This window comes from Paramacrobiotus metropolitanus, unplaced genomic scaffold (assembly GCF_019649055.1).
Source record: "Paramacrobiotus metropolitanus isolate TYO unplaced genomic scaffold, Prichtersi_v1.0 Parri_scaffold0000034, whole genome shotgun sequence".
NCBI lineage: Eukaryota > Metazoa > Tardigrada > Eutardigrada > Parachela > Macrobiotidae > Paramacrobiotus > Paramacrobiotus metropolitanus.
In genome coordinates this window covers 810,314-836,653 of record NW_026570254.1, presented here as the reverse complement: position 1 = coordinate 836,653, position 26,340 = coordinate 810,314, and the positions used below count along the sequence as shown (strand labels likewise).

Sequence of the window (26,340 nt, the reverse complement as noted above, 5' to 3'; positions counted from 1 at the left end):
AAAATCGCAACAACTAAAAACACCTCTTATTATGCGATCACCGTCCTTGATTTACAAGTTACGGCTAACAGTATGTGCGAGAAAAAGTAATTATAGAAAACAACGTAAACCGATTTCCGTAACAAATGCAATCACGCAATAAAAAATGCAAAGGCAAACCAGAGTTATCATCGACTACCCTAAGTAGTGTGGCAATAAGGCATTTGTAAAACAAAAGAAATCTCACTATCATTAAGTACACGGTATATCGTGACTGTTTCGCAGAATTAAACAAATCATTAAGCACCGAAAGGACTGGTCAGTCCATAGAAAGCATCATGGGTTTCATACTGTAATCCGTGACATCCTCAACGTATCCCTGATCGTGCTTGATCTGATGCACTTGCATCTGGGACATGGTGTTGACCACCACGGAGCAGGTCTTGCAGTGGTAATGGGTTTGGGTGTAATACAGGCAGGACGGTACACGACAGGGATTCCGGAAGGAAAACTTATCGAATCCGGCAGCGGAGACAGCATTCTGCTTCGAATGGCTGCGACGATGTGTGGAGATTTTGGCGGTTTCCGTGCAGGTAAAATCACACTGCAGACAGTGCACGTGGCTGGAATGTTTCAGTGAGCAATTATCATCATCACAGGAAACCTAATCAATGCAGGGAATGACAATTAACTGCACGCGGAGACGCAATGGACAAGTTAACATAATAAAAATTATTGTCAGAGTAAAAAAGTCAGATTTATCAAATCAAACAAAATAAAATTAATAGCCTGTGGTTTGTGTCTCCTCGTCCTATTACTAAATTACTGCCCGCTTTTGTCACGATCTAAACTTTACGCGGTAAAACAATTTTTTTAAGAGCTCATAATTACAGTCTTGCAATTTTGCAACACTTTTCAGTTAATTTGGATCCGGAATGTTTTATCTAGTTAAGGCAGAAAGAAAAATACCTTTGACGAATAACGGCGAAAATCATCCCCAACAATGGCCGCCAGCCGTCTATGCCGCTCCGAATGCCGCAATAATCTCGTCTTATCGGAGAAGAACTGCCGACAATGCTCTTCCTGGCAGTGCCAGTGTGTCTGTTTGCGGCTCAACGGACACTCTTCCCAATCACAGGTTTCAGTGCACAAAAATCTGTGAAAACCTAAAAAATCAAAGCCGTCCCTTTCCAGCTTGTTATCCCCAAAGAAGAGCTCGCTAGCGGCGTGCTCACCATCCGGCGCCGGCTGGATATCCGCGCCGCCATTAAGCCCGCGCCCGTTGGACGAAAAGGCCACCGGGATAAACTTGATCTTCTTACTGCCATAACCATTCCCGTTCATATTCGTTTCCGATCCATCGGACATTTCTGACGGGGAGGAACGGTGCGGCGACGGCGAATTTACCGGGAATTTCGATAAAATCGGCAGCGATACGGATGATGGCAACGGCGGAGGAGACGCAGCATGACCGTTTTGGCATTTGCGTAAATGCGTCTGCAGCCGTAGTGATGAAGTGTACGGCTGCTCGCAGTTCTCACAATGGAAATGCTCGCGTTGCGCCAGCCGGCATACCCGATGTGGACAAGGTTTATCCGCTGTGAAGTGCATCTTGGATAACATGGGATGACAGAAAAAGCGTCCTTCGCCAAAGTCCTCCGTTTTAATTGTGTGCATATCCGACCGGGATTCGCGCTGCAGGTTCAGCTGCGCAAACACGGGATGGGTCATCGAGAACGCCGGTGGCGATGGTGGGGAGGGTGCCGCTTGCATCGAACGATGCTTTTCTTCGTGGGTGGCCATTGTATCGTACCTGCACGATAATTAATATCTTCGTTGACGCAATACTTTAAAAAACAAAATACGGTACGGTCCAAATACCGACTGACTACGTAAATCCACGTTAAAGTAACTAAAATATTTGATAAGTACTGTAACTGAAAATAAATATTACGTCCAACAAGGTAGGCAGTATACACTTAGCTAATTATAACCAATAAAATGTGCTATGACTGCTAAAATAATTTTGACAATTTTTTTATAACTTTATTTTCAAATGGACCATGGTTATGTGAGAATTGCGATAGTACGGACAGCAACTGGAAAAAAAATAAATGCTGACCGGTTGTACAACAAACGTAAGAGCTGTCATTTCTGTCTGAGCAGAAAAATACATACGATTTAGTACCTGACGAATGAGTACAAGCAGTTTGGCCTAACACAATGGAAATGCCTCGTCAATCCATTGGATGGGCAATCCGATAACCCGCAATCAACCGACTGATCGAAAAATTCATATCCTTCTAAAATATCGATATTGGCGTGAAATTCGCGACTATGGAGCGCCAATATGTCATCCCGTTCCGAAGCGAAATGGCAGCGCGGATGAGCGCAATGATAATGCTCTTTGCCGCGGTACACACAGGACTGGTACGGACAGTTTGGGGATTCTACAACAAGGATTTATTCACATGAGTCATCACGTCCCATATCGAGCAGCAACATACTTACTGTGAGGCAAATGTTCGTGGGAAGATATCGGCTTGGGATGGATGGCTCGTTCACGGAGTTTATCCGCTTCCGACTTCAGCGATGGACTTGGTGCATTTAGATTCTATCGTAAAAATAATAAAAAATTAAATCGCATTAAGGAGTAAAGCATGCACCCCATCGCGCAACACCAACATCCGGCTCGTCATTTATGCTTGAAGAAGCCGGTAATTTACATTATTCAATTTAACCAATGCAGAATAACCAAAATTTTTACTGGCCCGTGGAACGAGTATCTTGTGTTTTCTTACCCGGTGCACGGTAGCGGATTCCTGTCGAACATCCATGAGAATACCACCTTTACCTGCGAACACAAAGCAGTTATTTATTTAACGTACTTTTTATGATTATTTAAAAGTACCGGCATAATCTGCGTATTTACCCAATTTAAAGCTGCTGAACATGGCTTGTAAATTGTGATTGGCACTGGGTACCGACGGATATACATGCACGTCAATAACGGGATTCTTGGGCGGTCGACCTCGTTTCCGCTTGAAAGGAGGATAAGGCATCGGAGATGGAGACACAAGGGAACTCAGTGCTGATACTGTTAATGAAAAACATTGGGGATCAAAATAGTGTCGCTTTTGTAAACACAACAGCAGGTAAATTGTCCTTACAACGTGCTGTTGTCAACTTCCTCTCAAAATTCTGTTGTAAGTTCATTTCTAATCTAGTTTATATAAGATCAGTTAAACAACATAATAAGTGTGTGTACAGAAATAGATGATGCTTCTTTTCCGGCACTCAAATGAACAAGACAACGACACACTGCAACTCCCGAAACAAATTTCTGAGAATGAAAATTAATGCTACAGTGCTAATTCAGTTTAACTGTTTGTTGAAACCTACTTTACTATGGGTGATACACGAACATAACGTGCCACGTCACAGTGTAGAAAGCATTTATAATCAATTAACAACAACGCTTCGGGAAAAATGAGTCTACTTATTGCCAGTTTGCAGTAATTCGAAACTTTTGTGTGAAAAAGTCATTGCTAAAAGCAGAAACTGACAAAACCACACTTATGTGTCAGGCTTGTTAATCTGATACTTTTACGACATTTTGCTAAATAAAGAAATATGTGTCTTGTGCGTCATTTAAAGAACGGCCTCTTATCCGCAGATTGTCATCAGCGTGAACGAAAATTAATTATGCGCGAAGTGGCAATTGCCATTTATGGGAACGCCTAAGGCTCCTTAAATTATAAGCGGTAACAGGTTATGGCAGTTCAAAGCCGAGTCAATTGAAAAGCAGCAGTGTCGGAGCAAACTTTTATGAGAAAGCGTAATAAACACGAATTTCACATAGTGTTTTTCATGTGCATTCTAGGCTGTACCTAATTATCGAATTATCGTACCACTTATGAATCTTGACTTTCTTGTATGTCTTTGGCAGTTTATATACAATTTCAGCGAATTCGAAGACGATTAAATTTGATCACAATAACCCGTATATTATGAACATTAAATCACAAATTTTTGAGCTGCAGTTGTAGACATACATGAATTGAGCGCCTGCAACGGATTAGCCGGCTGCGGATGCGGTAAACCAAACAACGAGCGGGAAAACTGCGAACCAGCTGGCGTGCCATTGGTGACGAACTCCGTGACACCGAACGGTGTGCGGCTGATCGGCGAAACCGATGTTCCGCCGCGGGACGACATATCGCTGACCATATGGGAAACCGCTAAGTTTTTTCTACATTAACACATAAAAAGACAACGTTGTTGTCGCGGTCGGCGGTATGAAGACAGAAGTCGACACAAATTAATCGGTTGTTTTATATAACGCTTTTACCTAGCCTGCGGTGCCGTGAATTCAACATTATTTTCCGTGTGCAGCGGTTGTCGTTGTTTGGAGCTGGCGACATTCTGCATATTGGCCGCTTCGGCCGCACGTAAAAGTGCGGTATTAAATGGTGGCTTTTCATTACTTAACTTGCCGTGTGATTTTTTTGAGAGATCTATATAAGAGCCGGAAATTTCATCATCATCGTCATCGTCGTCGGACGAAAAAATATGATTTCCGCCAGCCAGATGGAATTCACTTGAATCCTCCTCACTGTCACTCGATAAATTACAAGTTTTGTCGTGTGTGTACTTTGGCGTTGCAGCGGTGGTATTGGGAATTATCGTCAGATCATTCTTGTCATGTTTACGTTTATGGGCATGCAGCTGAGCGGACGACGTGAACACGTACCGGCAGCCTGCAACACAGCAATCCAGATTAACTTCAATGGGTTAATTTTGCCTAAAAACCTGCCTCCACCACCTGCTAGAATTTTTATTAAAAAGGAAATTAGAATGCCATACATGCAGATACCAAACGTCATCAAAAATTAATATCGACAGACCCACCACCGTTTTGACTCTTTTATGGCTATTTCGAAATTTGCATACAACACGGAAGTGTGTCATTTCTCTTGATTCATAGCACCATACAACTTCTACTTTATCAAATCCCGGTATACAGAGACAAGAGATATGCCAAAAAACGTGGTTTAAATAAGCAATATTTCAACACTATCGCACTTGCAATAATTGTGTACGTGCTGTTTTCGTTTTAAAAATAATGACTACATCGAAACACAAAGGTCACTTAAAATCGGAGCTGCCGAAGCACTAGAGTAGCCTTACCTTGGCGGATGCAGTGAATGTGATTCATAATTTTGGAATACGGGCAACTATCGAACATGCAATGTTCATATTTCATGTATTTTCGGAAGCCGTCTTTGGCCAGTTCGTCATTTTTGGCGTGATATGCTTTGTGTTTCTCTGCAAAAATGCATTAAATGAACATAAATTTCCAGAACACCTGCTAGGCAGAAAATTGCGCCGACGCAGCACAGAATTAATCGCACTTACCGATATCGGCTTTATTTTTAAAGGTGAATGTACAACTTGAGCGAATACAGTGGAAATGAGTGCTCTTCTGATCACGAAACGGACAACTGGATTCCCCGCAGTCATCCATTGAACGGTAGCGGCGGAAGCCTTCCTTGTTAATTGCCATTTCTTTCCGATGGAGATTTGCATGCATCTGCACATCCGACGTGCTAGTGTACACCTTCTGACATCCATTCTGGCAAAAACAAAAATATTCCGGTTTACACAACCTGTACCCGCTCAAATTTAACCGAAACCACCAAAAAAGTCGAATTTTTCTAATTAATATTTACTACTTTTTTTCTTATTCTGCGTATTTTCTGCACACGGAAGTAATTGTGTTGTTCGGCACTCTACATTCTCACCATTAGGCAGTGATAGTGGGTCTGCCGGCCTGCATGCGGGCACACACTGAACTGCTGGGAGCAATCATCATTTCCGCTAAAGCGCAAAAAGCCCAATTGCAGTGTTTCATCACGTTTCTTATGCCATTTTACATGGCGGATCATTTCCTCTTTACGGAAAATGACCTGCAACACACAAACAGTAAAGCATCGAGTTTTAAACTGGGATCATTGAGAACAAGATTATTCACTGCACTCTCATGTTGTGTGGAAATGCTTAATATACATCAAAAGAAAAACATTTGAGCTAAGCATATCTTTACCTTGTTAGGGCAAGTCAAACAGTGAAAATGCTCTTTTAATCCAAGAGTGCGGCATTCTGCTGATTGGCAGATTTCATCGTTTCTGTAGCTGCAAAGTGTAACACGGTAAAATTGAAAAACATAAAAAACCGGCGATAAATATAGATATTACGTTGACATGCCAAAAGAATTATTCATCTGCACACTACGCAACTATTACGCAGCACTGCTAAAGCGCCTTATTTGCAACGGCCAGAATACTGAATTAGCCACTCTTAGACCTTATTCAAACATTATACGAAAAGTACAGAAACTGCAGACGTTTTGCGCAGTTATAGAAACTGCTGTTAGAAAACCCAAAAAATTATTCATATAGCTAAAGTATCTCCAAAAAATTTCTTAGATAAATTCATTTTGGAGCCTTTACACAATACATGTTTATTCGAGTTAAAAGAATTAATTAGAAATGCTATTTTGATAAACACCGACACGATTTGAAATTAGCATTGCTTGTTTTACGTTGAGTGTAAATGGTGACACAAACGGAAAAGGATAAGTATAAATGTCCCGATTCTTTATTTTAAGAACAAGGCTGATTTCATAAGCAGCCCACAGTAGCAGCACTTACTGTTTGACATATTGCCAAATATCCAGTGATCTTATACTGTTTCTCACGCCAGACCATTTCCAGCCATCTATACATTGAGGCAAAAAAAAACGCAGACAGTGCATTAGAAACGGGATCAACAGAAGCGGAAAAATAACGTTACACAGTAAAAACGCTGCGCCTATCGCGTCAGTTGGATGTTTTTGGTAGCGGCGGCGTCAATCGTTATAGTTGTGTGCTAGTTTACTATTCTCATTTTTAAATCCGGCTAAATAGCGGTGGTTCCTAAAGTGTCAACAAACCTGAATCAAGTAAGCCGGTTTCCCGGCGTTCATTTGCTGATGAATTTCCACTAAGCCGTTCGCCATTTGGTTGGGGTTGGCTGGCATTTGCAAGTCTTCCATCTGGACATAAAGAGAGAAAAAAGAAATAGTAACAGATACACAGAATTATTATGCCCAGCGGAAAAGGCGCTTTATTTGTTTCCAATAACAAAATTTCTGCCTAACTGTGCATTTTTCCATGCTTTTCCGGCATAAACCATGCAATGCCACACATGCGCATAAAGTTTATTATCTCTCAAGTCATTTCACATGATACAGACCTCAGTATTTATCTCTTTTTTTCATAGCAAAGTTTTTTCTTCATACCGGACTGAAAACAACTTTTGTGCGGTGCAAACCAGTTGTGTGTGGGTGGAAGTGTTCAGAAAAAACGTGATGGGAAAAAAGTAGTCCAATTTTTTTTTACCTTCACTATCTGCCAGACTTCCATCGTCCTCGTCGTCCTCCAAGTTTAGACTATCGTCGACGCTATCTACAAACACACAAATGAGCAAAAAATATTCAACTCTCGCAACAATTCACATTCATATAAAAAAAGGTCACAATAATACGTGAACAATGTTCAGGCCAGGCTTAACTGCCAAAAAAGCCCCATTCAGACGCTTGAGTATAATTTAATAAATCTGCGCCGCCTAAGGCCATGCGTATAAACCAGCGTAGCAAGACAAATGCCGGGCTTTATGAGAAAATACTCCTAATAGACCAAAACCGCTTTATCATAAAATGCGACGAAACAATCGCCATACATCTTAGAAAACAATCTATCAACGAAGCCAACAATTGCACCGCGCTGACACTGACTTGCTTTTTGGCAGCTTTGAATTGCGCATATTTTTAAACGAAAACGGGAAACGAACATAATTATATTCGCAACTGTGACCATAATCAGTAAACGGCAACGTGTAACCACTCCTATAACGATTACCGATAACTATTATATATACATGGTGACACGGTATAGTGGCATACTATAGAAATCGCTTAAGCTATTATAAAAAAATTTCACAGAGAAAATAACCTACATGTCACGTTCGAAAGAAAGCAGCAATTCAATTAAAAAGTGAAGTGCACAAGAAAATTGATTGATTGCAAATTTCTAATTTTCTAAAGACTGCTTTCGAACGCTTTTGAAAAACATCTATAATTAATAAGCAAAATCAAACTCATCTTTGTATTCCCACCCTAATTTTCAAGCACCCTTACCACATGAAATACAGAAAAGGCATGAAACAGCAGAACATACCTAGTTGAAGAATTACGACAGTTATTTTAGAGATACTGTAAATGTAAATTGATAGAAACGCAATACAGAAAGCGTAAATTAATTATGAAAATTATAGATCATCTTTTACTTTAGATCACCCTCATCACAGCAAACTAGCAAAGATTGCCAACGGAACGTTGATTGCGTAATGTAATACATAAGTTTGGCGAAATACTGCAATATTAATCGGTACTACGAATTCTGCGACAACTTTAAAAAGTAATTGAAGTTGACTTGCTTGTGTTTTGAGCGGTCAATGGATTGTACATCAATCCCATGTTCCTGTAGTCCACAAAGGGCATAAATTGCGGCGGATGGTACATGCCGTGATGACCACCGTATAACGTGCTCAGCAATCGGCGCTTTTCTTCCATTTCCCGCTCCAGCAATCCGTTATACATCATTCTCTGTGCGAGGGCAATGTTCTGCAGTTGCGACGGTTCAATGGACGGCGAGGGAATGGGAGAGTGATTCGCCGTGCTTCCCGCGGGATTCGCCACGATCACCGAGGTCTGGGATGATACGGGGGATCCATTGTCATGACTTCCGCATTCTGACTTGATGTCGACATCCACATCAACGTCCACACTGCCAGCCGGCGAGACAATGCTGTGCTCTTCGCTTTCCACGATGGCAGTGTTTTCTTCAGTTCTGTTCGGCACTGCCTCGCCGGTCTTCTCATTGCGACCAGTCGTGCTGACCGGACGAAAATTCTTCCTTTTATTCACCTTCTGGATGGGCTCAATGTCCGGTGAATTTCGCTTACTGCCTTTTATAATATTATCGGCTATGTCGTCGTGAACGTCCTCCAATAAAACACTTGTATTGTGATTGTGGCCATTTTGTCGTAATTTGTCGCAAATGGCTCCAAGCTTCGACATTGTCGCAAATGCCGGAGGTTCTGTAAGGCACTGTACGGTAAAAAGCTGCACAAAAACCAGATAATGATTATTTTTGGCTAATCACTCATAGCCGCGTATTAACGAGAAATGTGTGCATTTGGCGTTATAAGACAAATGTCATATCACACGTAGTCGTGAATTGAAAGGCGGAATTCACAGCCGTAAGTGCCAGTTTAGCGAAGAAAAATCGCTCAAGGAAAAATAGTGGCGTGACACAAAGTAACTAACTGCGTAAGAAACGAGAAATCGGAGAAACGAAACGAAAGACAAACAAACCGAAATGTTGATCAAGTATGTTGAATATATGACACAGTGTGCTATACGTCAAGCCGGTCTTGTACCATGAGAAATTTTTCTCGTCGGAACAGCTCGAAAAAAATTCATCGTTACTCCGTGATTCTCGTTGCGCAATTCTAAACATGACTTAATACAGGTTTTCTGAGCTCCCGTTAATACTGAATCTCAATCTATTACAGTGTATTAGCGTAACAAGGTTTCAAGTAAACTGTATGTGTCGTATCGGTATGAAATCGTACCAACTCACATGATACAACTGAAGAAGCCAAAAAAGCGCAAAAGGCCACCAACATGTTTACTGATTAGTCCGACAGATCATAAGCCATTTCAGCCTTTACAAAAATAGAACATCTGTAAATGTGTTTACTGATGTTCAAAGCCGAAGGAACGTACTTTCCATTTTCCGTACTTCCTAATCAAGCGAATTTTTTACATCCTTACAGATGACAAAAATACCAACCTCGTTTACGTAATGCCATCATGTGAAACCTTAACTGCTTGGATTTCGCGATGCGGCCACGCAAAAATATGTAAACTGCGCGGAGAATGTCGACCTGCAAGTGAACCAATCGCAAAAAAACTATCACAATTAAGCCGCCACAGGGTAATTAAAATCTCTTACAGTAGTTACCTTTGCAGTAATTGCCTATCAATAATTTACTTGTTTACTTTGCACACATAACACCGGTAAACGTAAACGGAGACCGGAAAACATGATGGCAATCGCTGAATCGTTGGTTGGTAATGCTAACATAAGAGGGATACTTTAATTTCCTGCGAAATTCGTTGTAAACACACCTTTTCGTTTATCCATTCAAATCTCACAAATCCACAAAGCACTATGACAAGTCCAAGTGCCCGCATATCTATCGATTGCATCTTTTGTCGGTTTAATTGGTTAACCATTAATTTTGTAAGTACAGCGTACTACAGTAGCGCATATGTACTCGTACTCGTACATACGTCGACCCGGGTAGGCTATTCTACGGTTGTTAACTTGTTGTACACATAAAATTAATTTATATTATATTTATAATAATTATGCCAGAGCTGTGTAGTGTGTGCCGCACAATACAATGAGTACAGTACATGTACAATACACCACCGCGGTATTTACCTACGATTAATACAGAATACTGCACATCATGCCGTCATTCGACTTTGTATGAATAAAAATTGAAACATAATTTGCAATTACCAAAATGATATTAAACGTGCATATCTGCGTTTTATCTGATACCTGTAATGTAATACGCAGCATTAAATTTTTTTCGTTTATTACTTATGACATACGTATGTGTACTGGCGCTCCAGGGTATATATTCAAGAGAACTGGCATAACTTTGCATTCCCAAGTAAACTTTAATTTGTTTAATTAAATAAGTATCTTTATCTTTATTTATTACTCTAGGAAAAAAGTGCGTCCCAAAACTGAAAGTTAAATCCAATTTTTATGTTGTGCTTTAACAAATGCGTCAAAAGGCTTCACTCGCTGTCTTGCTTTACCATTATGCCACTCGAGATTTGATAATGGGGGCATTTATAATAAAGTCCACGTCAAAATCTCCGTCAGTAAGCAGTACAACAGTGACCAGTGTGTACAGTGTTCAAAACAAGTATCCTTGAAAACAAGAAAAAGGACAAATTTTATCGTTAAATTATGTTGAATAAACACGCCAAGCAGCGTGGTTTTGTTCGTGGGCAAACACATTGCACAGAAGTCAGTTTAATATGATACCGGCTTTTTACAGATCAACTCGCTGAGTGAATCAAGTCAAGCAGAAATTGACCAAAAAAAGCGCAATATGAGGTTAAGTCAAGATTGGCTGTTTGTTTTATTTATCTAAATAGAAAAGGTGTATACGCTCAACCAAAACCCTACTGTTCTGCTGCTTATTTATCAAACCAGGAAAAAAGTGTACGCGTTTTCCAGCTTGCAGAAAAACTGGAGCGTTTTTTTCGTTTACGCTCAAAAGCGATCCTAACGTCAATAAAAAGCAACTCTTAAACGACCATTTTTTGTTGCGCTCGACTACACCAGAAGCTGGTGCAGCCAGTTTTTATGTGTAGCAGACCGGAATTTTGTCGAAAATAATTACGCTCAACGCCTCTAAAAACGTTACTACCTTCTGTGAATTCACCGATCGTTTTTCCAATGTAAGAGCAAAGGTGAAACTAATCAATTTTTTCCGTTTACTGTTTACGTTTTCGCCACCGCAGTAGCAGTAGCAAAATGACCGAAATGCCGCTGACATATGTCTGAAAACTGGCAGAGCTGCATGTGTGTACTACTTCTACGGATGAATAGTAATTTACCGGATTATGGCGTTGATTTTAACGATTTTGAATGCGACTTACACGAGATCAATAAAACTTTCATACTTTCTCAGGATTTGTTAACACACACACTTCTTCGATTTTTCATTTCTGAATAATCGACTGTAGTTCACTAACATCAACTGTGGCCAAAAATTCAAAAATATATGTTGTTGCCACTTGCCATTAGCAAAGCAAAATCGATGGAAAATACTGTAACACAACTATTTATACTTGTATACACGCTCGAATAATTAAACTAATACTAATTCAAGATTTTCACAGAAAAATATAATTTATGCATCACTGGATCTCTTACAGTTCGTTACTCGACCTTACATCAGTTCTTCTAAAAACATTACACAGGTACCGTGTTCACTCAACGCGTTGATACATGGGTACGCACAAAGATAAAGGTACAAGTACCAACAATATATCACAGAAGCCGTGTATACACCTTATACGCACTGACAGAAGTACCGGCTTTTTCTTTATTAGGAAACCAGAAAAAAAACGTGGAAGGAGTTAAAAATTCGCCGACTTAAAAGTATTACAGGATCGTCAAAATCGAAAGAATTATTATTTCAATCTTATCTTAATTTCAGAAACTATGGAAAAAGCAAAGTGCTAAAATATGTAAATAAAATTTTATACACAAACGGATTCGCCGGAAAAACAGTAGGGGCAGAGGCCATTTTTCACAAAACCTGGAGTAAAACGTTTTATCTGAGGTTTACCTTTGGTTAAGCGTAGGTGCATTGCACTATTAATTATACATAAATAAATCAAACTACACCTCACTACGGTATTATAAAAGGCAATACAATAACACATGCCATGCATCATGATGCATGCGATGAACCCAAAGGAAAACTCTGCAAATTAGCTGGGAAAGTTTGCTAACGACTTTGTTATTTACAGATATTCAGCACAATTAATGCAATTTAATTTCAATAAAATTGTGATTTCAACGAACACATTTCGCAAGTGAAAAGGGAAGTCCTGTGCCATCAACCGCGCTGAAACAGACATACAGGCATGCACAAAGGATGCGGTCAGTCAGAGAGCAATTAATCGTACACCTTTCGAGAGAACAAAACAGAAGTTTGTCCACGTTACCTTAAAGTATCACCAACGAAGACTGACGAAGTCCACCTGACACTGTTCAGGTAAATAAAGCAACAAAACAAATGAATGACAAGTTAACAGTCACCCTAAAGATAAGATCGCCAAATCCAATCATTTCACCCAAAGAACAACATCAAAACAATTACAGTTATTGTACTGTATAATTATGATAAAATGATTTGATGATTTCGATCTGACAATTGTGAGCAGTACAGGGGAACAAAAGCGAGGAAACCGAGCGCTTTTCCGCTAGATCAATAAACCAAATAAACATAAACAAAGAAAATTAAGTATTTGTTATTTACATGAGTCTCCGAGGAATCACCATAGAATGGTTACACATCATTAAGACTTTAAGAGTATCTGCCACAATAATCCGGTATTACCACAGCTTAAGTGTTAATATTGTAAACTCTGGAAGTGGAAACAATTTCCGGCATTTTAAGGAAATAAATAATCAGTAATCATTTTTTAACGAAGAACTATCCGGTTTGTTCCAAAAGATCGTCAACCAATGATGTCACCTAATTTGAATCAGTAATAGGATTAAGGGCGGGCTTAGCCGATCTCAATCATTTGGCGGGTTCTATGCGTGCCGGTCCTGCCCGGCACCGAACCGATCAGCGCAAGACGCGGCATGCGGTCACAAACTACTAAGTTTGTAACTACACAAACTACTAAGTTACAAAACTAAAGATTACTGTAACTGACTTTTTAAACAGCAGTAAAATATTTTAATTATTGTTTAATCATTTTGTGGCAACGCATAAGTGTGGAAATTCAGCGTGGGAACGCTGCTTCGGTTCTGGGAACGGTTGGTGTGTTCTAGAGAGTTGTTCTAATTAATTTCTCAAGTTCAATTGTAAATGGCGTATCGCTTGTACATTTGATAATAAAAAAGAGAGGGTATTTAATTGTTAGTTATTGCGCAGAAAGGGAGTGCTTTTATGTAACTTAAACTGATCATCGCGCCCGCAGTGTGACTCGTTTCCATTAATATCTTCGGTTCTCTCCCGAGTTCTCCTCAACAAGAGAATCATTGACCGCTCGTCTGAATGGCCGATTGCCTGACACTGACAGACTGGCGATCTGATGCGGCGGCTTGGACAGCTTTTTCGAAATATTTTAGATTTTGTATATTAGTTTTTGAATTAACAGATATGCCTTCGTGGTAATAATAAGCTAAAGATACGATATGGCAGTAGGCTGCGTAGCAGGAGCTGTGCAATGTATCTATGCACAAGGTACCATATGTACAACCTGAAAATTACTTACTTAATGAACTTGGATGTCAGTCTACGGAATAAAATTCCATACTTCTATCAAGTTCTACGTACAGTAACTATGCGAAAAAAATTGTGATACTGCTTGGCTTTTGATTAACATTGTTTGTCCGTTGGCATTGAAATGCAGACAAAATATCACAATCACCAATTTCTGTGTAAGAATCAGTAAGATGTCCTATACTTCCAGTGCGTAGGGCTACTGAGTACGCTTGTTAAAAATGATTGTTCTCCGCTTTTCCAGCGTGAATAAAGGCACCCATTACAGATATAACAAGAATAATTACAGCAAATTTCGGAAGAAATTTGGCATATAAAAACACCTTTATGAAAGGGTTCGCTTTCTATCATAACGAGTTATTATGGTTAATTTTCTATTTTGTGTGAACTGAATGAACATCAGTCAAAAAGTCATGTTACTCACAGAAAACAAGTTGCGAAAAGCGAAAACGGACAGATTCAATCAAACTTATTCTTGTTGAAGCCGGTACGATGCCGACAACGACGTCTAACGTCCACGATGTCTAAAAAAAGCCAACTTGAAAATAACACGATATCGGTAAATGCGAATGACAGTATCAAATGTCCCACGAATAGGATAGTCTGTCTATAAATTGATATTAATGTATATGTATATTTTACAATTACAGTAATAGACAAGAGGCATCCAGATCAATACAAGTGCAAACCCTGACACACTACTCAAGAATTCAAAAACTGGGACGTAAATTGCTGGCCCAGCTTTGTTAGTAATATTAATGCGAAAGAGTGTAGTTCATAAATTACAAAGGGAGTCGACATGAAATTGGTAAACATGATAATAATTTAATAACATGCATGGTCCACCGTGTAAGTTCAAATACTATGAATACTTGTATATAGATATAATTATAATTAAATTTTTGCACCAAACATTGTAAATAGGTTGTGTCCGCTATTTTCTCATCCCCGATCCATACTACAGCAACAATCCTAATTTATTCCGTCTGCGCATCAAAAATCTGATCTTTTCTTGATGTTTCGCGTTAAATCTGTATTTCACACTTCTGGTTGTAGTCTTTGAGCTTGACACACTGTTTCGCACATAAATTTGTCAAAAGCTGTTCAGGTTTTTCTCCGATTCCGATAATACAATGCACCGATAGAGCATGACAGAACTTCCTGCGGCCATGCTGAATGTATAATTTTTTTCTAAAACGAATAATACGAGTAACTATGCTAACATCCCGTTCAGAATACTTTTCGCAGTGAAATCATCACTGCGAAAAGGTTGATGAAAAGGTTTTGCAATGCCGGTATGCACTTGTACACCTTGATGGAAGGATCACCTTATATTTGTGTATAGTTAACGTTCTATAGTTCTATTCTAGAATAGAGCTTTTCAGTTTTGTGTACGGACTACATAGAACATACCGACTGATACATATTTTTGTAAGAAACACATTAATAGAATCAATCAGGAAAGAATACACGAAAAAAGGGTAAGGGTTTCAATTTGTGAGTAAAGAGAAGAACCGTGTACTTTCCAGATGTTGTAAAAAAACTAGTTATAACCAACCCTCGAATACCCCCATATTTTAATGCATTAATGCCAGTATTTATAATAATTTATAATTTTAAGTTTCGATCACAGTTCCGTAACTTAAACCTTGAAAATATTCAATGAGCTGGAGCAATGCAGTGTCGATAATCTACAAATTGTGGAAGGCGCAGTCATTTGTTTAGCGTACAAATACGAGAAAGAAATTCTTACCGCCTACAAATAAAAAAACTACAAACTGGAAGTTTTCCGCCACCGACTGCGAGTCTGCGACGAAGGAATCTGTCGTATAGCACAATGTGTACAATACAGTATAACACAAAAATCAAAGGACAACAAAAAGCGCTTTCCCAGAGTAGTTTTCTGTGGTGATTATTTTATCATTGATCATAAGATTTATCTTGCAGTACCGGATGAGTCAAGGTGTGATGGAACAGCATTTAAGGTGATTGAGAACCACAACTGCTTTTATCATGCACGCGAGGCGAAGCCATTGAGTGTGAACAAAACGGTATTTTAATTTGCGTAACATTTCTTTGATCCCGAGTGCCAAGTTTTTCAATTTTACCAAACGAAATGTTTAAGGAATAAGAAAATGTCTTATCACAATCCCATGTGCTGCATTATTTTCAGCTGCGTACTTGTGAATGCTCAATTAGAACTGCACACCGAGCCGGCAATCACAAGCATCACCCATGTCATAAAGTGCATTTTTGGTATGGGAAATAAAGCTTTAAGTCTCATCATAAAGACTCGAACAACAAGAAATTCAAGAAATCCATGTACTTCCAAGGGAACAATCAGTAAAAAAAAGCTGTCCAAGTCAGATCACATTGGCAACAAGTGGTCATCATTATTATTCGACGAGCTGCCGCGGTCCAGAGCTGGTTGGCGTTCTTCGTCTGTACTGACAGCTGTGTAATCGTTGTAGCTGTTACCGCGTACACGACGCCCGAAGACGTACCTCCAACCATCCTGAAATCGAAAACGAAAAATAACCTTTCCGTCAAAAATTATGGAAAAAATTAAAAACTAATACTCACTGCTTGCATTGACCAACATCCACGCCAGAAATCAATAAAGGGAACCTGCTCCCAGCCTTGTGCACCAACAACGAACTACAAACAACCACGATAAAGCAACACAGAAAAAAAATACAGCTTCCAAACTGTACTTACCCGTTTATACGCACTTCCCACGGCGAAAAAGAGAAACAATGGGACAAGAACTCTGGAAAAAATAGCCAATCCGCAAATTGCACAGACTAATTTTATTCTAAACGACTGATAACTGATATCACAATAACAAATCCCAGCTGCTCTGTAACCCGCTGCACTTACAGTATTAAGATAATAGATCCCGTGCTAAGAGCCGCAGTCGAGGCAGTAGCTGATCCCGTCTGCGCCGCAGGAATGCCACGAGCTGCACCTGTCGTACCTGTTGCAGTAGATGACGACGTAACAACAGACTTCTGAGTCGACACAACAGTTGGCTCGACGTGGACAGTGGTAGGGACAGTAACAGGGGGAGTGGACGCAAACAAATCACCTGCGTATGGTTTCAAAATATCTCCAAAATAAGTGGAAGGCACGAAGAGTTCGAACACATAATAACAGAAATCTTCGCCCTGGCCGACAGATTCCTCCGTGAGAACCAACACGGGCTGAACACACAGAAACAGGAATATCATGCCCGAAATAAGATCTCCGCAGTTATTCACGTATTCGTGAGTGCTTTTAGGCACACCCTTTTTCACCATTCGCTTACCTTTTCAACGGAAGTGCTTCTTATCAACGTTACTGCGCGACGTTCGGTTTTGTTGCAAGCATTATTATAGTCATCGCCATTGGTGTACGTCAGCAATAAAATATCCCCTGAAAGTGTCCAGACCAAAATGGAGTACAGTCTCCAACGCATAAAAAAATAAAGTTTGACCGGAAATACATGCTTACCGGTGGAAGCAAGAATGGCATCGGTTTCATTCATTCGTCCAAGGGTGCGCGTATCTGCTTTTTCCTTTTCGTAGAAGGAAGAATTATCATTCACATTTGCACGATCCGGGCATATTTTGAAGAAGTAAGTCTTATCACCGTACACCGCTGTGATCCTGTCGAAAATCTCGAATTAAAAAAATACTAATAATTTAGGCTAAGTGCTAAGAAATACCCAATTTAACCACTGATAATTTGAGCAACAGAGAAACGGTAACAAATACATAAATACACAGCCTGCGAGAGGCCTTACTCGGTGTTACGGATTGACGGGTCTATCTTGTTAATTCTATCCAGCAGAGTTTGTCTCGGTTTGGTGGCCTTCTTGTCATCGTCCTTCTTTAATGTGGGATTTAATAAGCACTGCCCAATAACTTCTCCCACGCAAACAAGCAGGAACAGTGATGTAAATGAGTACATTAAATTATTCCGCTTCATGATCACTGCAGTTTTATCCAGGACAATTCCAGACTTCCGTCAGATCAAGAACCTACGAATTAAATGCAATTTTTTTTCACTTCAAAGCTCACGGATAGTACTTTTCTACAATCCCTCGAAACCATACGCATCTGCGGATGTCCTTTATCCTACGAACCTCCAATGCCAACGCGCTCTGCTTTCACGATGTGGCGGAATCACGTTGGTAGCGCCGAATTCCAAACGAACCGATACGCGATAATCGATATCAGCAGCAGCAGCTACAGTAGCACTTTCGGCAGATAACACTGTTCCCGTGAATAACACCACCCTTGAAAAGGTGCCACGAGCAAAAAGTCAGCAGACAGCAAAACGTCTGCCCCTCAATCGTATATCAACAATCTACAGCAAAACATGTAATCATATCGCGAAAATACAACGAAATGAATGAATTATTTTTCTGGAATTTGGTCCTGTAAAAATACAAGAATTTGTTTATGTCACTGACACGGGAAGTGACTCACCACTGTCACCAGGTCTGTGCAGGCAAGGCTGCATGCACTCTTGCTGTGAGCATTAGCACCACCCTGGGGAAGCGGACCGGAGTAAAATAGCCTGTTGAGTGTTGACTTACGTATTCGTGCACATGTGTGTCTGGCTCACTAAAAAATCATATGTAAAAGGCTCCTGCTTGTAGCTGACGTCAGCACCGAGTCTTGAGGCTGCGCACACGGAATCAACGCAGGCTTGCTCCGTACACGTAGTGGGACTTAAACGATTTTCTTGAATCTGAGCAGTTCCAGTCCACTTGCATTTTCTAACCCACTACCACTTGAATCACTGGAGTCGGCACTGAACCAGTTATCCCACATAAATAAGTTAATATGCCCATGTAACGAAGCACCGGGTAAAAAGTTGTGAATTCTCTGAAATCCCATTTATGTATTTTTTTGCTCAGCTGCGATTGTATACATAGTTTAGATATGACTGACGCTTTTTGATGCAATATTTCCCGCTCAGGGCATCACTTAATTACATATCAAATTTTGTCATTAATACCCATTATGGAGTGTCTTATATGCACCGAACGGAACGGTGTCTCGTACACATTTAGCAAAAAAAGTAATCTTTCAAGGCATATGAAATTAGTTCACGCCGAAAAAACTGCGACCTGTGTCTGCAATACATAATACATATTGTTATAAAACATATTGAAAGCGAGCTGTATATCTTCATTCTCCAGCTTGTTGCTGTCAAGAAGCGGAGTGCGACACTAAATTTAATCGAAGATCGGAGCTTATCGTCCATCTGAACGAAGTGCATCATTTAAAGGAGTACGCAATATCGCTTATTGAACTAAACAATGTGGCCGAATTTCAAATGTGGAAAGGTCGTGTCGAAGCCGAAACTTATGCTCAGTTCCGCAAATGGGGTGGAACGTATATAACCAGCGTTGGAATGCAGCAGGAACAGTATGTCTGCCACAGAACATCCAGAGTTCCGGAATCAAAGCTGGAAAATAACATCGGCTCTGATTCACTGCATTGTACCGCTTTCATCAAGGTTGGGCACCATTAAGATTTAAGACCCGTTATTAATTATGGTGTATGTAAGCGCTCGACATAACTATCTGAAGTCTGCTGTATGCCTTTTCCAAAATGCATAACCTCACAGGTCATCTGGCAGTAGTTCTTCATACAGATGGCAGTACTCGTACAAATGCTTGGGTTCGGTGGTACTATGTAAAGTGCTAAATATTTTGGAATAATTTAGGTTATGACCAGTAATGCAACTGCGAAAGTCAAAGTTCAGTACTGCCCAACGCATTATAATCATGATCCGCTGGACGACGTTCGCCTCCAGAGTCTTTCCGAAAATATTAAAGCAGATATCGTTGATCGTTTGGAGAAAGGCGCTCCTCACCGCAGAGTCCGTCTCGACATTAGGCAAGAAGCATACGAAAGTTACCGTTTAAGTAAGTTCAGACATCGGGAACAGGCAGCTGGTGGTGAAAGAGCGGACGCTCTCGTATCTCATAGTACACGCCGCAGTCAAAACTGGTGAACGTCCCCCGTGTGATCCAAAATGGAACGATCGTCTTCGTTCTCTGTTGTCAGATGATCGGCTAGAAAAAAGGTTAAACGCATAATTTGGGCAGGTTAATTTATTTGGTGAAGTCCGTCATGCGTGTACGATGCATGTGTATTACCAGATTCCGGAAAATAAATAAGTCGATATTACTACGATTCATATGCTTCTGATGGGGTCTTATACCTATCACGTACCAGACCATAAACTTTCGCTGGTCAGCATTTTACATCGAAATTTTTTCAAAAAACACTTGTTGTTTAGATGAACAGAGGTATATCCATTTTGCGATACCAAAAAAACAAGCAGATAAAGTTACATCTTCAGCTTCGTCACCAGAAAAAAACGGAAAATGTATCATTTACTGGATTTACTCAGTGGCCAGTTTACCTGCATTCAAACTACCAACATGACAGTGCATGCAAACTCTCAGCTTACAGAAGATTTTAAATGTACCGCTGCTAAGAAAAGCAGTAAACGATCCTCAAATAATTTCTCATAAATAATTCTAACTGTCAGATTTATAGAAACTAGAGAAAACGTATTAGCATGAACAGCATGCAAAGTCTGCAGAAATATCGTGGGTATTTTAATTAACTGGCGCCTGGCGGTATATAAAAGTCACACAATTTTTCTTTCGTAATAAAGATGCATTTATTCCACAGCCTCAGCCGACAACTGAAAAAGACGGCCTAATTATACAGAACATCTCATCTAAATTAGCCGATGATGGTGCTGTTCTCATGAGGAATATCAAGAATAGAGTTGTTATAGCTGATCCAGAAAACTGCCACCTCGGGAAGCTCACCCGGCACGATGCCAGCCAGCAGTTTACTTGAGCTGTAATTAATCTGATAAGATCTAAAAAATTATAACAGCACTGTTTTTAAAATAGTTATTAGAACACCATTGGAAACTTGCAATAAGTTTGTTTCAAAAGTATTTTTTGCAAGTCTATGTTTATTACACGATGCCAAGGAAGCCACTAACCGGCAAAACAATCTCCTGTGAGATTCCTATGCGCATGACGCGCAGCCGTGGGAAGCTGCAGGATAATGAGGATAATCGCATGATCCTGCTACTGCAAGAAAGTGAAGCAACAGGTAGCTCTCAAAAATCAGGGATGCCGTTGTTATGCTAAAGCTTCTGATAGTACTATATTTATATCTTGTAGTTTCAGATAAAGCTCGGCATGTTGAAAATACCGGCACACCGAATCTATGCAGTTGTAGCAGCCAAAGAATCCAAGAACCGCTTGCTGGTTTCTCTGGCGGTGAGGTCTTGTCAAACAAATGAATAGAAATACTTCATGATAATTCACCCTGATCTAAAACTGTGCTCGATAATGTAAAGGCGAGCTTATCAGTCGCAACAGCCCAGCTCTGTCAACGCATTCGCAGAATGGAAGCGGGCGCTCAAGTGAAGGCCTCGACGTCACGACCTGGCACCCTTTTATAAATTCAGATTATTTAATGGCTAATCTGGGAACTCTAACGATACAGTTCTCATGGATTGTATTTCTTCGCAACCGTTCGGTATATTCTAACACCGTTCGGTATGTTCTGACATGTTAGTTCCTTAACCGGAAGACAATCTGTGGCATTTTACGTGATCATGCCACACTTGTCAAACATACGTTGAAAAGTATATCTGCTGTCGCCGCACATCCTACCCCATAGTGAACAACACAGTTGACCCCGCAGTAAACTGAATAGTTAATCCCATAGTTATTACTATATTACACCACACAGTGCAATAATTTACATATTACCCATAATTAGCGATACACATAACAGTGCCGTGAATACTAAATACCTCTGCCAAGGTAGAACCTGGTGTTGAGTGAAGCTGAAGTTAAGCTGTACAAAATTCAGTACTTTTCGGCATGTTTTCGTTGAAGGCATCAGGTTGTAATCATTAAGAGCGCAAACGTGTGGCACGACCTACAGCCTCAACCACATGGATTTTTTCAAAACGGGTTGCACATTCTTTTATACCAGATTTTTATGCTCTCCATGTTCGTTATCCATTTACTAAGAAATTATGACTTTTGCATAAGTCGAATTATGAATATGAGTGAGTCTTATATAAGTCAGAGCAGCAGACGGAGTGAGTGGGGTTGTATGGCGCAGACAGACTGTCGCTACCGCGCTGCCTGCCTTGTCTCTATGTAATACAAGCCCGATCAATAATTGATGTCCGTTACTGTACACCATTTAGTAATATTCTGCAGCCTTAAGTTCATGAATTGTCCATCAGAGGTTAGTGTTTAGAAAGAAAGATTTACCACAAAAAATACGTAAAACCTTCCAACAATGCCGAAATTAAATTGTTTTTTAAACTACGACCAGTTTGAAAGTTGCATGCTTCCAGATTTATTCAGATAAAACAGTTTAGTTAGTTGAAGTAGTATATGCCATTGCGCTATTAACACAAAGCGGCAGGAAACCAGTTGCAAATTGGGAACTGGGAAGATGTTCTGATAAGCGAATTGTTAAACGGAATAAAGCGAATTTGCATATTATTAGCTTACAGATCAGACAAAAGAATTAGGCATATCCTGATTTTGTTTAAAACCTTGATTGGAAATACGTATTAAGCAACTGTGTTATAGCTGTAGTCTTTATGCAGTATAGATATATACCGCGCATAATTTGCGCGGGGTTAACTAGTTGTGAAGGATATATGATTGTGGAATCCACTGTACGGTTTACTGTAGAAATAACTTTGGGGTTAACTATGCAGTTTACTGCGGGGTCAACTGTGTCGTTCACTATGGGATAGGTTGATCGGCACGTTCATGTAGATTGCGCTGCAAATTGCCTTCCGGTTAAAGTACTGACATGTTGGAATATGCTCCAATGGTAAAATGAGAACGCAAGCAATGAGAACTATGTTTTAACAGTTCTCAAATCATTCATAAAATAGAATGATTTCACATTCGCTTGAGCTTTCAAAATATATATGCAGAGTTGGCCGATTGTGCTTTGCTTTTACTCAGCCAGGCTGACTGGCTAAATTTACTATATTTCTAACTTTGTTTTTAGCTCTGTTAAAAAGATTTTTGTTGATTCACATCGACGGTTTCGAGAACTTGAAAGAAAAATATTGTCTTGGATATTAAACGTCATCGAAGGCTGTACAGAGCTTATAAGTGTACGAGAATCCATTTACAAGAGGTTTTGGATTTGTGTAAGTAAATGGACTGGAATAGCTCAGATCCAAGAAAATCGTCAAGTTCCACTACGTGTACGGAACAATCCTGCGTTGATTCCGTGTGCGACGCAGACTCAAGACTCGGTGCTGACGTCAGCTACAAGCAGGAGCCTTTTACATATGATTTTTTAGTTGTCAGGCTCAGTAGCGTTTGTTTGTTTGTGTTCTCGCTGTGTCTTGCCTTTGCAAATCGCATAGAGAATCGCGTTGTACGGTTTTAAAGTTTGATCAATTTTAAAAGCTTTTCGAATCCTGTTGAATGCACCTTCTACAACCAGTATTCGTCAAGATCAGCAACGCTCGTCGTTTAGTAAGTACCAGGTCGCAGAATGACCGATGCGCGAAGGGGCTTGTCACTTGTGATGTGGAGTTGAAAATTATCTGGTCGAGCGACTGATACAGAATGATCCGTGATGTGGATACGCAGCCGGACGATCCCAGCTGTCATCGTTTTCCTGTCCGGGACATTGTTCAGGAAATCATTCGCTCGTCCCGTTTAACCTTCGAAGATGAGACCGCCGTTCGTCATCACCTGATTGTGGCCAAGCGAAGAGAAAGCACAGTACCTTCGTGGTTACGCCTGGTTGGAGCTGCAGCCGTGTCTAGTCTTCCTTTTGCTGTACCCTACGTCGCTGGGAGTGTTTTCGTTGGACGCCAGACTCTGCGTCAGTACCCCGTGCATGTTGCAGTCAGTGTGGGAGTCGGCGTTCTTGGAATCAGTGCCAAAGTGGGACGATTCGTCCTTCGAAAGTGTGTTATTGCCGAGGTTGGCCGCTTGATGCGCTTACTGCAAGATACGGCGAGTTTATCCAAGCGCATTTCGCGCTGGGTGCAGGATAACGAAGTGATACAGAGAGGTTTCGTCCTTATGCAGACACAGCCGCGGGAGGATGTCAATGGTGCCAGCAAGGTCCTGTCGGCAAGAGCATGCCTTCGCTTGCGCCGTGCCGTTTTCATGGAATCTCGATTTATGGTTTTCGTATTGCGAGCAGCTGCCGTTGATCTGCTACAAAAAATTAAACGAGGTAAGAAAAAAATTTTTCAAAAATTTTATGAAGTCAACCCAAATCCAGGAGTTTCCAAAGGTTCGTCTGTGTGTTTTTTTATTATTTCCGAAAGTGCACTCTTATAAGTAAGTATAATATGAACAGATGCAGGAGTTATCGGTTTTCCATCATTAATTTTTTGTTTTTAAATTGGGTTTACTGCTCTGCATGGCCAGTTTCTCGGATTTCTTATCGCTACTTATTTGTTTTCTTTCTCTTCATTGTTTGTTTACCAGTGGCTCGTAATACACATCCACGCTATTTCAGAAACGCAGTTGGACAACACGGAGAATCACATCTGCCTGATCCCTCTGGAGGAATTTGGGGAATCTTTGAGCATTCCCGAAGATGATTTGGAGCCGCTGTATCTCGCCACTGATGGATTTTCCTTACAAGCGCTGAAATCTCTTACAGGATTGCTAGATCTTCAAGTTTCGGAATACGCAAAGTTGCTATGCGAGGTGTCCATAAAAGGACATGATTATCTCGGGGAAATTGATTTTCTGAGACGTCTTAGAGAAGTGCACCGATTGTTGCTGGATGCGTTCAATCGAATGGAGCTGGAGTACAAGTTTGAGACAGATGAACCACTGGATCCCAAAGCCCGCCGGAGCTCTGCGAAAAATTCGTTTGCTCCTCCGGATTATTGGAAAAGCTTGGAGCTGCATCTTATGGCTGGATTGAAAAGTGTCAGAACTCTGGAGAGCGAAAACTGTACTGAAAACGAACTGCAAAAAGTCATGCAGCAAGATATGTTGGAGAAGCTGGGTTACCATGTGAAATGTTGCAGCATGTTGCTGGATGTGAGTGTTCGAACAATAGAAGAATCCTTAATTAGTCACTTAGACATTCATAAAGTAGAAAATCTTTTAGTTCTGGTGGCTCTTTCACAGAGCACATTTTTTATCCGTCTCCACACACATTATTAAGTTATCTGGTTTATCTATTTTTAGCACTTGAAACGACGCAGCATAGTGGATGACCAGTCGCGAGAGACAAGCGAAGCCGATGTTTCACCTACCAAATCTGATTTCGAACTGAAGGATGTGGTGAAAGCCGACGACGATATTGGCGTGCAGGACGAGATTTTTGAGGCTTTTATTCTGGGTGATGCATCTGGTGACTACAGAGGTGAACCGGTCAGATCCGAAATGGTTAGTGGAGAAATCAGTTGTAAAAGCTACCCTGTTGAAATCTTGGAAATGCATGTTTATGATTGTAGAATGACTACCAGGAGCAAAAACAACAAACCAAACTGGTACTGGAAGAAATTAAGACGCTACTGAGCGTGAGATCTCAGGAGTGGAAGCAGCGAGAAAATCGCGCTCGAGAGCGCAAAGGCCTTCCGCACGCCGAAGAAGAGGATTTCGGAAGCAGTCCCAGTATCACGGAAACATCCGCTGACGACTTTACTTCGGCAATATTGCGACCGAAATTACCGGAAACAATTGGTGATTATGTCACACCCGTAGATGTGGCCAATATTGCTGCTGCGTTGAGTTCTCAGTGGCGAAGTGGTGCCGAGGAAAATTTTGGATACGGTGATTCGGAATCGGAAACAGAGGAGCCGAAAGCTGGTGAATGAGGTGGTTTATGGAAGAACTGATATTTGACAGCTGGGGAAAAAGTTTTATTTCAAAAGCTCATTAAATATTCATATCGGTATTTCGTTATTCGTTGTTGTTTGCCATTGTTTTGTATTTTTGTACTGTGGCGAGTTGTATATATACGTTTGTGAATGTTTGTTATTGATTAGCAGTGATTGTTTATCCTGGACGCATGAAGCTTTTAAGTTAAATTAAATCGGTTAAAATTTGGTTGTTGAATGACAGTGAGT

General features: G+C 40.5%; 3 protein-coding genes across 11 annotated transcripts; 1 reads left to right on the top strand and 2 right to left on the bottom strand.

Annotated features, from left to right (window-relative positions):
* Nucleotides 1-7: 7 nt before the first annotated feature.
* On the bottom strand, nucleotides 8-13,399 carry LOC129589362 (zinc finger protein castor homolog 1-like). Of its 5 annotated transcripts, XM_055484089.1 has the most exons (19): nucleotides 12,914-13,399; nucleotides 9,939-10,032; nucleotides 8,514-9,180; nucleotides 7,422-7,483; nucleotides 6,974-7,075; nucleotides 6,693-6,759; nucleotides 6,086-6,173; nucleotides 5,784-5,948; nucleotides 5,398-5,614; nucleotides 5,170-5,307; nucleotides 4,331-4,739; nucleotides 4,035-4,231; nucleotides 2,912-3,076; nucleotides 2,781-2,833; nucleotides 2,491-2,593; nucleotides 2,168-2,429; nucleotides 1,215-1,792; nucleotides 949-1,145; nucleotides 8-643 (listed from the first exon to the last, which is right to left on the bottom strand). In XM_055484089.1, exons 2-19 carry the CDS (start codon nucleotides 9,958-9,960, stop codon nucleotides 299-301), a joined length of 3,837 nt encoding a protein of 1,278 aa, XP_055340064.1. In that variant the 5' UTR covers nucleotides 9,961-10,032; nucleotides 12,914-13,399; the 3' UTR covers nucleotides 8-298. The 5 variants fall into 5 exon arrangements, with proteins under 5 accessions (XP_055340064.1, XP_055340059.1, XP_055340061.1 ...); XM_055484084.1 differs by having other exon boundaries at nucleotides 949-1,792; XM_055484086.1 differs by lacking the exon at nucleotides 12,914-13,399 and adding an exon at nucleotides 10,110-10,208 and having other exon boundaries at nucleotides 949-1,792.
* Nucleotides 13,400-16,294: 2,895 nt separating this feature from the next.
* Nucleotides 16,295-18,656, bottom strand: LOC129589279 (cation-dependent mannose-6-phosphate receptor-like). 5 transcript variants are annotated; one of them, XM_055483945.1, is made up of 8 exons: nucleotides 18,276-18,656; nucleotides 17,990-18,226; nucleotides 17,698-17,852; nucleotides 17,513-17,619; nucleotides 17,086-17,408; nucleotides 16,924-16,975; nucleotides 16,789-16,863; nucleotides 16,295-16,720 (listed from the first exon to the last, which is right to left on the bottom strand). In XM_055483945.1, the coding sequence occupies exons 2-8, from the start codon at nucleotides 18,172-18,174 to the stop codon at nucleotides 16,574-16,576; spliced, it is 1,044 nt and encodes a 347-aa protein (XP_055339920.1). In that variant the 5' UTR covers nucleotides 18,175-18,226; nucleotides 18,276-18,656; the 3' UTR covers nucleotides 16,295-16,573. The 5 variants fall into 5 exon arrangements, with proteins under 5 accessions (XP_055339920.1, XP_055339921.1, XP_055339919.1 ...); XM_055483946.1 differs by having other exon boundaries at nucleotides 18,302-18,656; XM_055483944.1 differs by having other exon boundaries at nucleotides 18,332-18,656.
* A 4,946-nt stretch (nucleotides 18,657-23,602) lies between these two features.
* On the top strand, nucleotides 23,603-26,320 carry LOC129589277 (vezatin-like). Its single transcript, XM_055483938.1, has 4 exons — nucleotides 23,603-24,482; nucleotides 24,771-25,306; nucleotides 25,457-25,657; nucleotides 25,726-26,320. The coding sequence occupies exons 1-4, from the start codon at nucleotides 23,861-23,863 to the stop codon at nucleotides 26,086-26,088; spliced, it is 1,722 nt and encodes a 573-aa protein (XP_055339913.1). The 5' UTR covers nucleotides 23,603-23,860; the 3' UTR covers nucleotides 26,089-26,320.
* The last annotated feature ends 20 nt before the right edge of the window (nucleotides 26,321-26,340 follow it).

What these genes read in the sequence shown, in the direction of transcription:
- LOC129589362 (XM_055484084.1), bottom strand. Translation starts at nt 9,960, where the DNA reads ATGATGGCATTACGTAAACGAG. An exon ending in GTTTGACTTGCCCTAACAAG is followed by an intron (nt 5,949 to 6,085) that starts GTAAAGATATGC and finishes TGTGTGTTGCAG; the next exon opens with GTCATTTTCCGTAAAGAGGA. An exon ending in TTCACGGCACCGCAGGCTAG is followed by an intron (nt 4,232 to 4,330) that starts GTAAAAGCGTTA and finishes GTGTTAATGTAG; the next exon opens with AAAAAACTTAGCGGTTTCCC.
- LOC129589279 (XM_055483945.1), bottom strand. Translation starts at nt 18,174, where the DNA reads ATGAAGCGGAATAATTTAATGTACTCATTTACATCACTGTTCCTGCTT. An exon ending in TGCCATTCTTGCTTCCACCG is followed by an intron (nt 17,620 to 17,697) that starts GTAAGCATGTAT and finishes GGACACTTTCAG; the next exon opens with GGGATATTTTATTGCTGACG. An exon ending in GATGTTGGTCAATGCAAGCA is followed by an intron (nt 16,721 to 16,788) that starts GTGAGTATTAGT and finishes TTTCGATTTCAG; the next exon opens with GATGGTTGGAGGTACGTCTT.
- LOC129589277 (XM_055483938.1), top strand. Translation starts at nt 23,861, where the DNA reads ATGATCCGTGATGTGGATACGCAGCCGGACGATCCCAGCTGTCATCGT. An exon ending in GCTACAAAAAATTAAACGAG is followed by an intron (nt 24,483 to 24,770) that starts GTAAGAAAAAAA and finishes ACGCTATTTCAG; the next exon opens with AAACGCAGTTGGACAACACG. An exon ending in AACCGGTCAGATCCGAAATG is followed by an intron (nt 25,658 to 25,725) that starts GTTAGTGGAGAA and finishes TTATGATTGTAG; the next exon opens with AATGACTACCAGGAGCAAAA.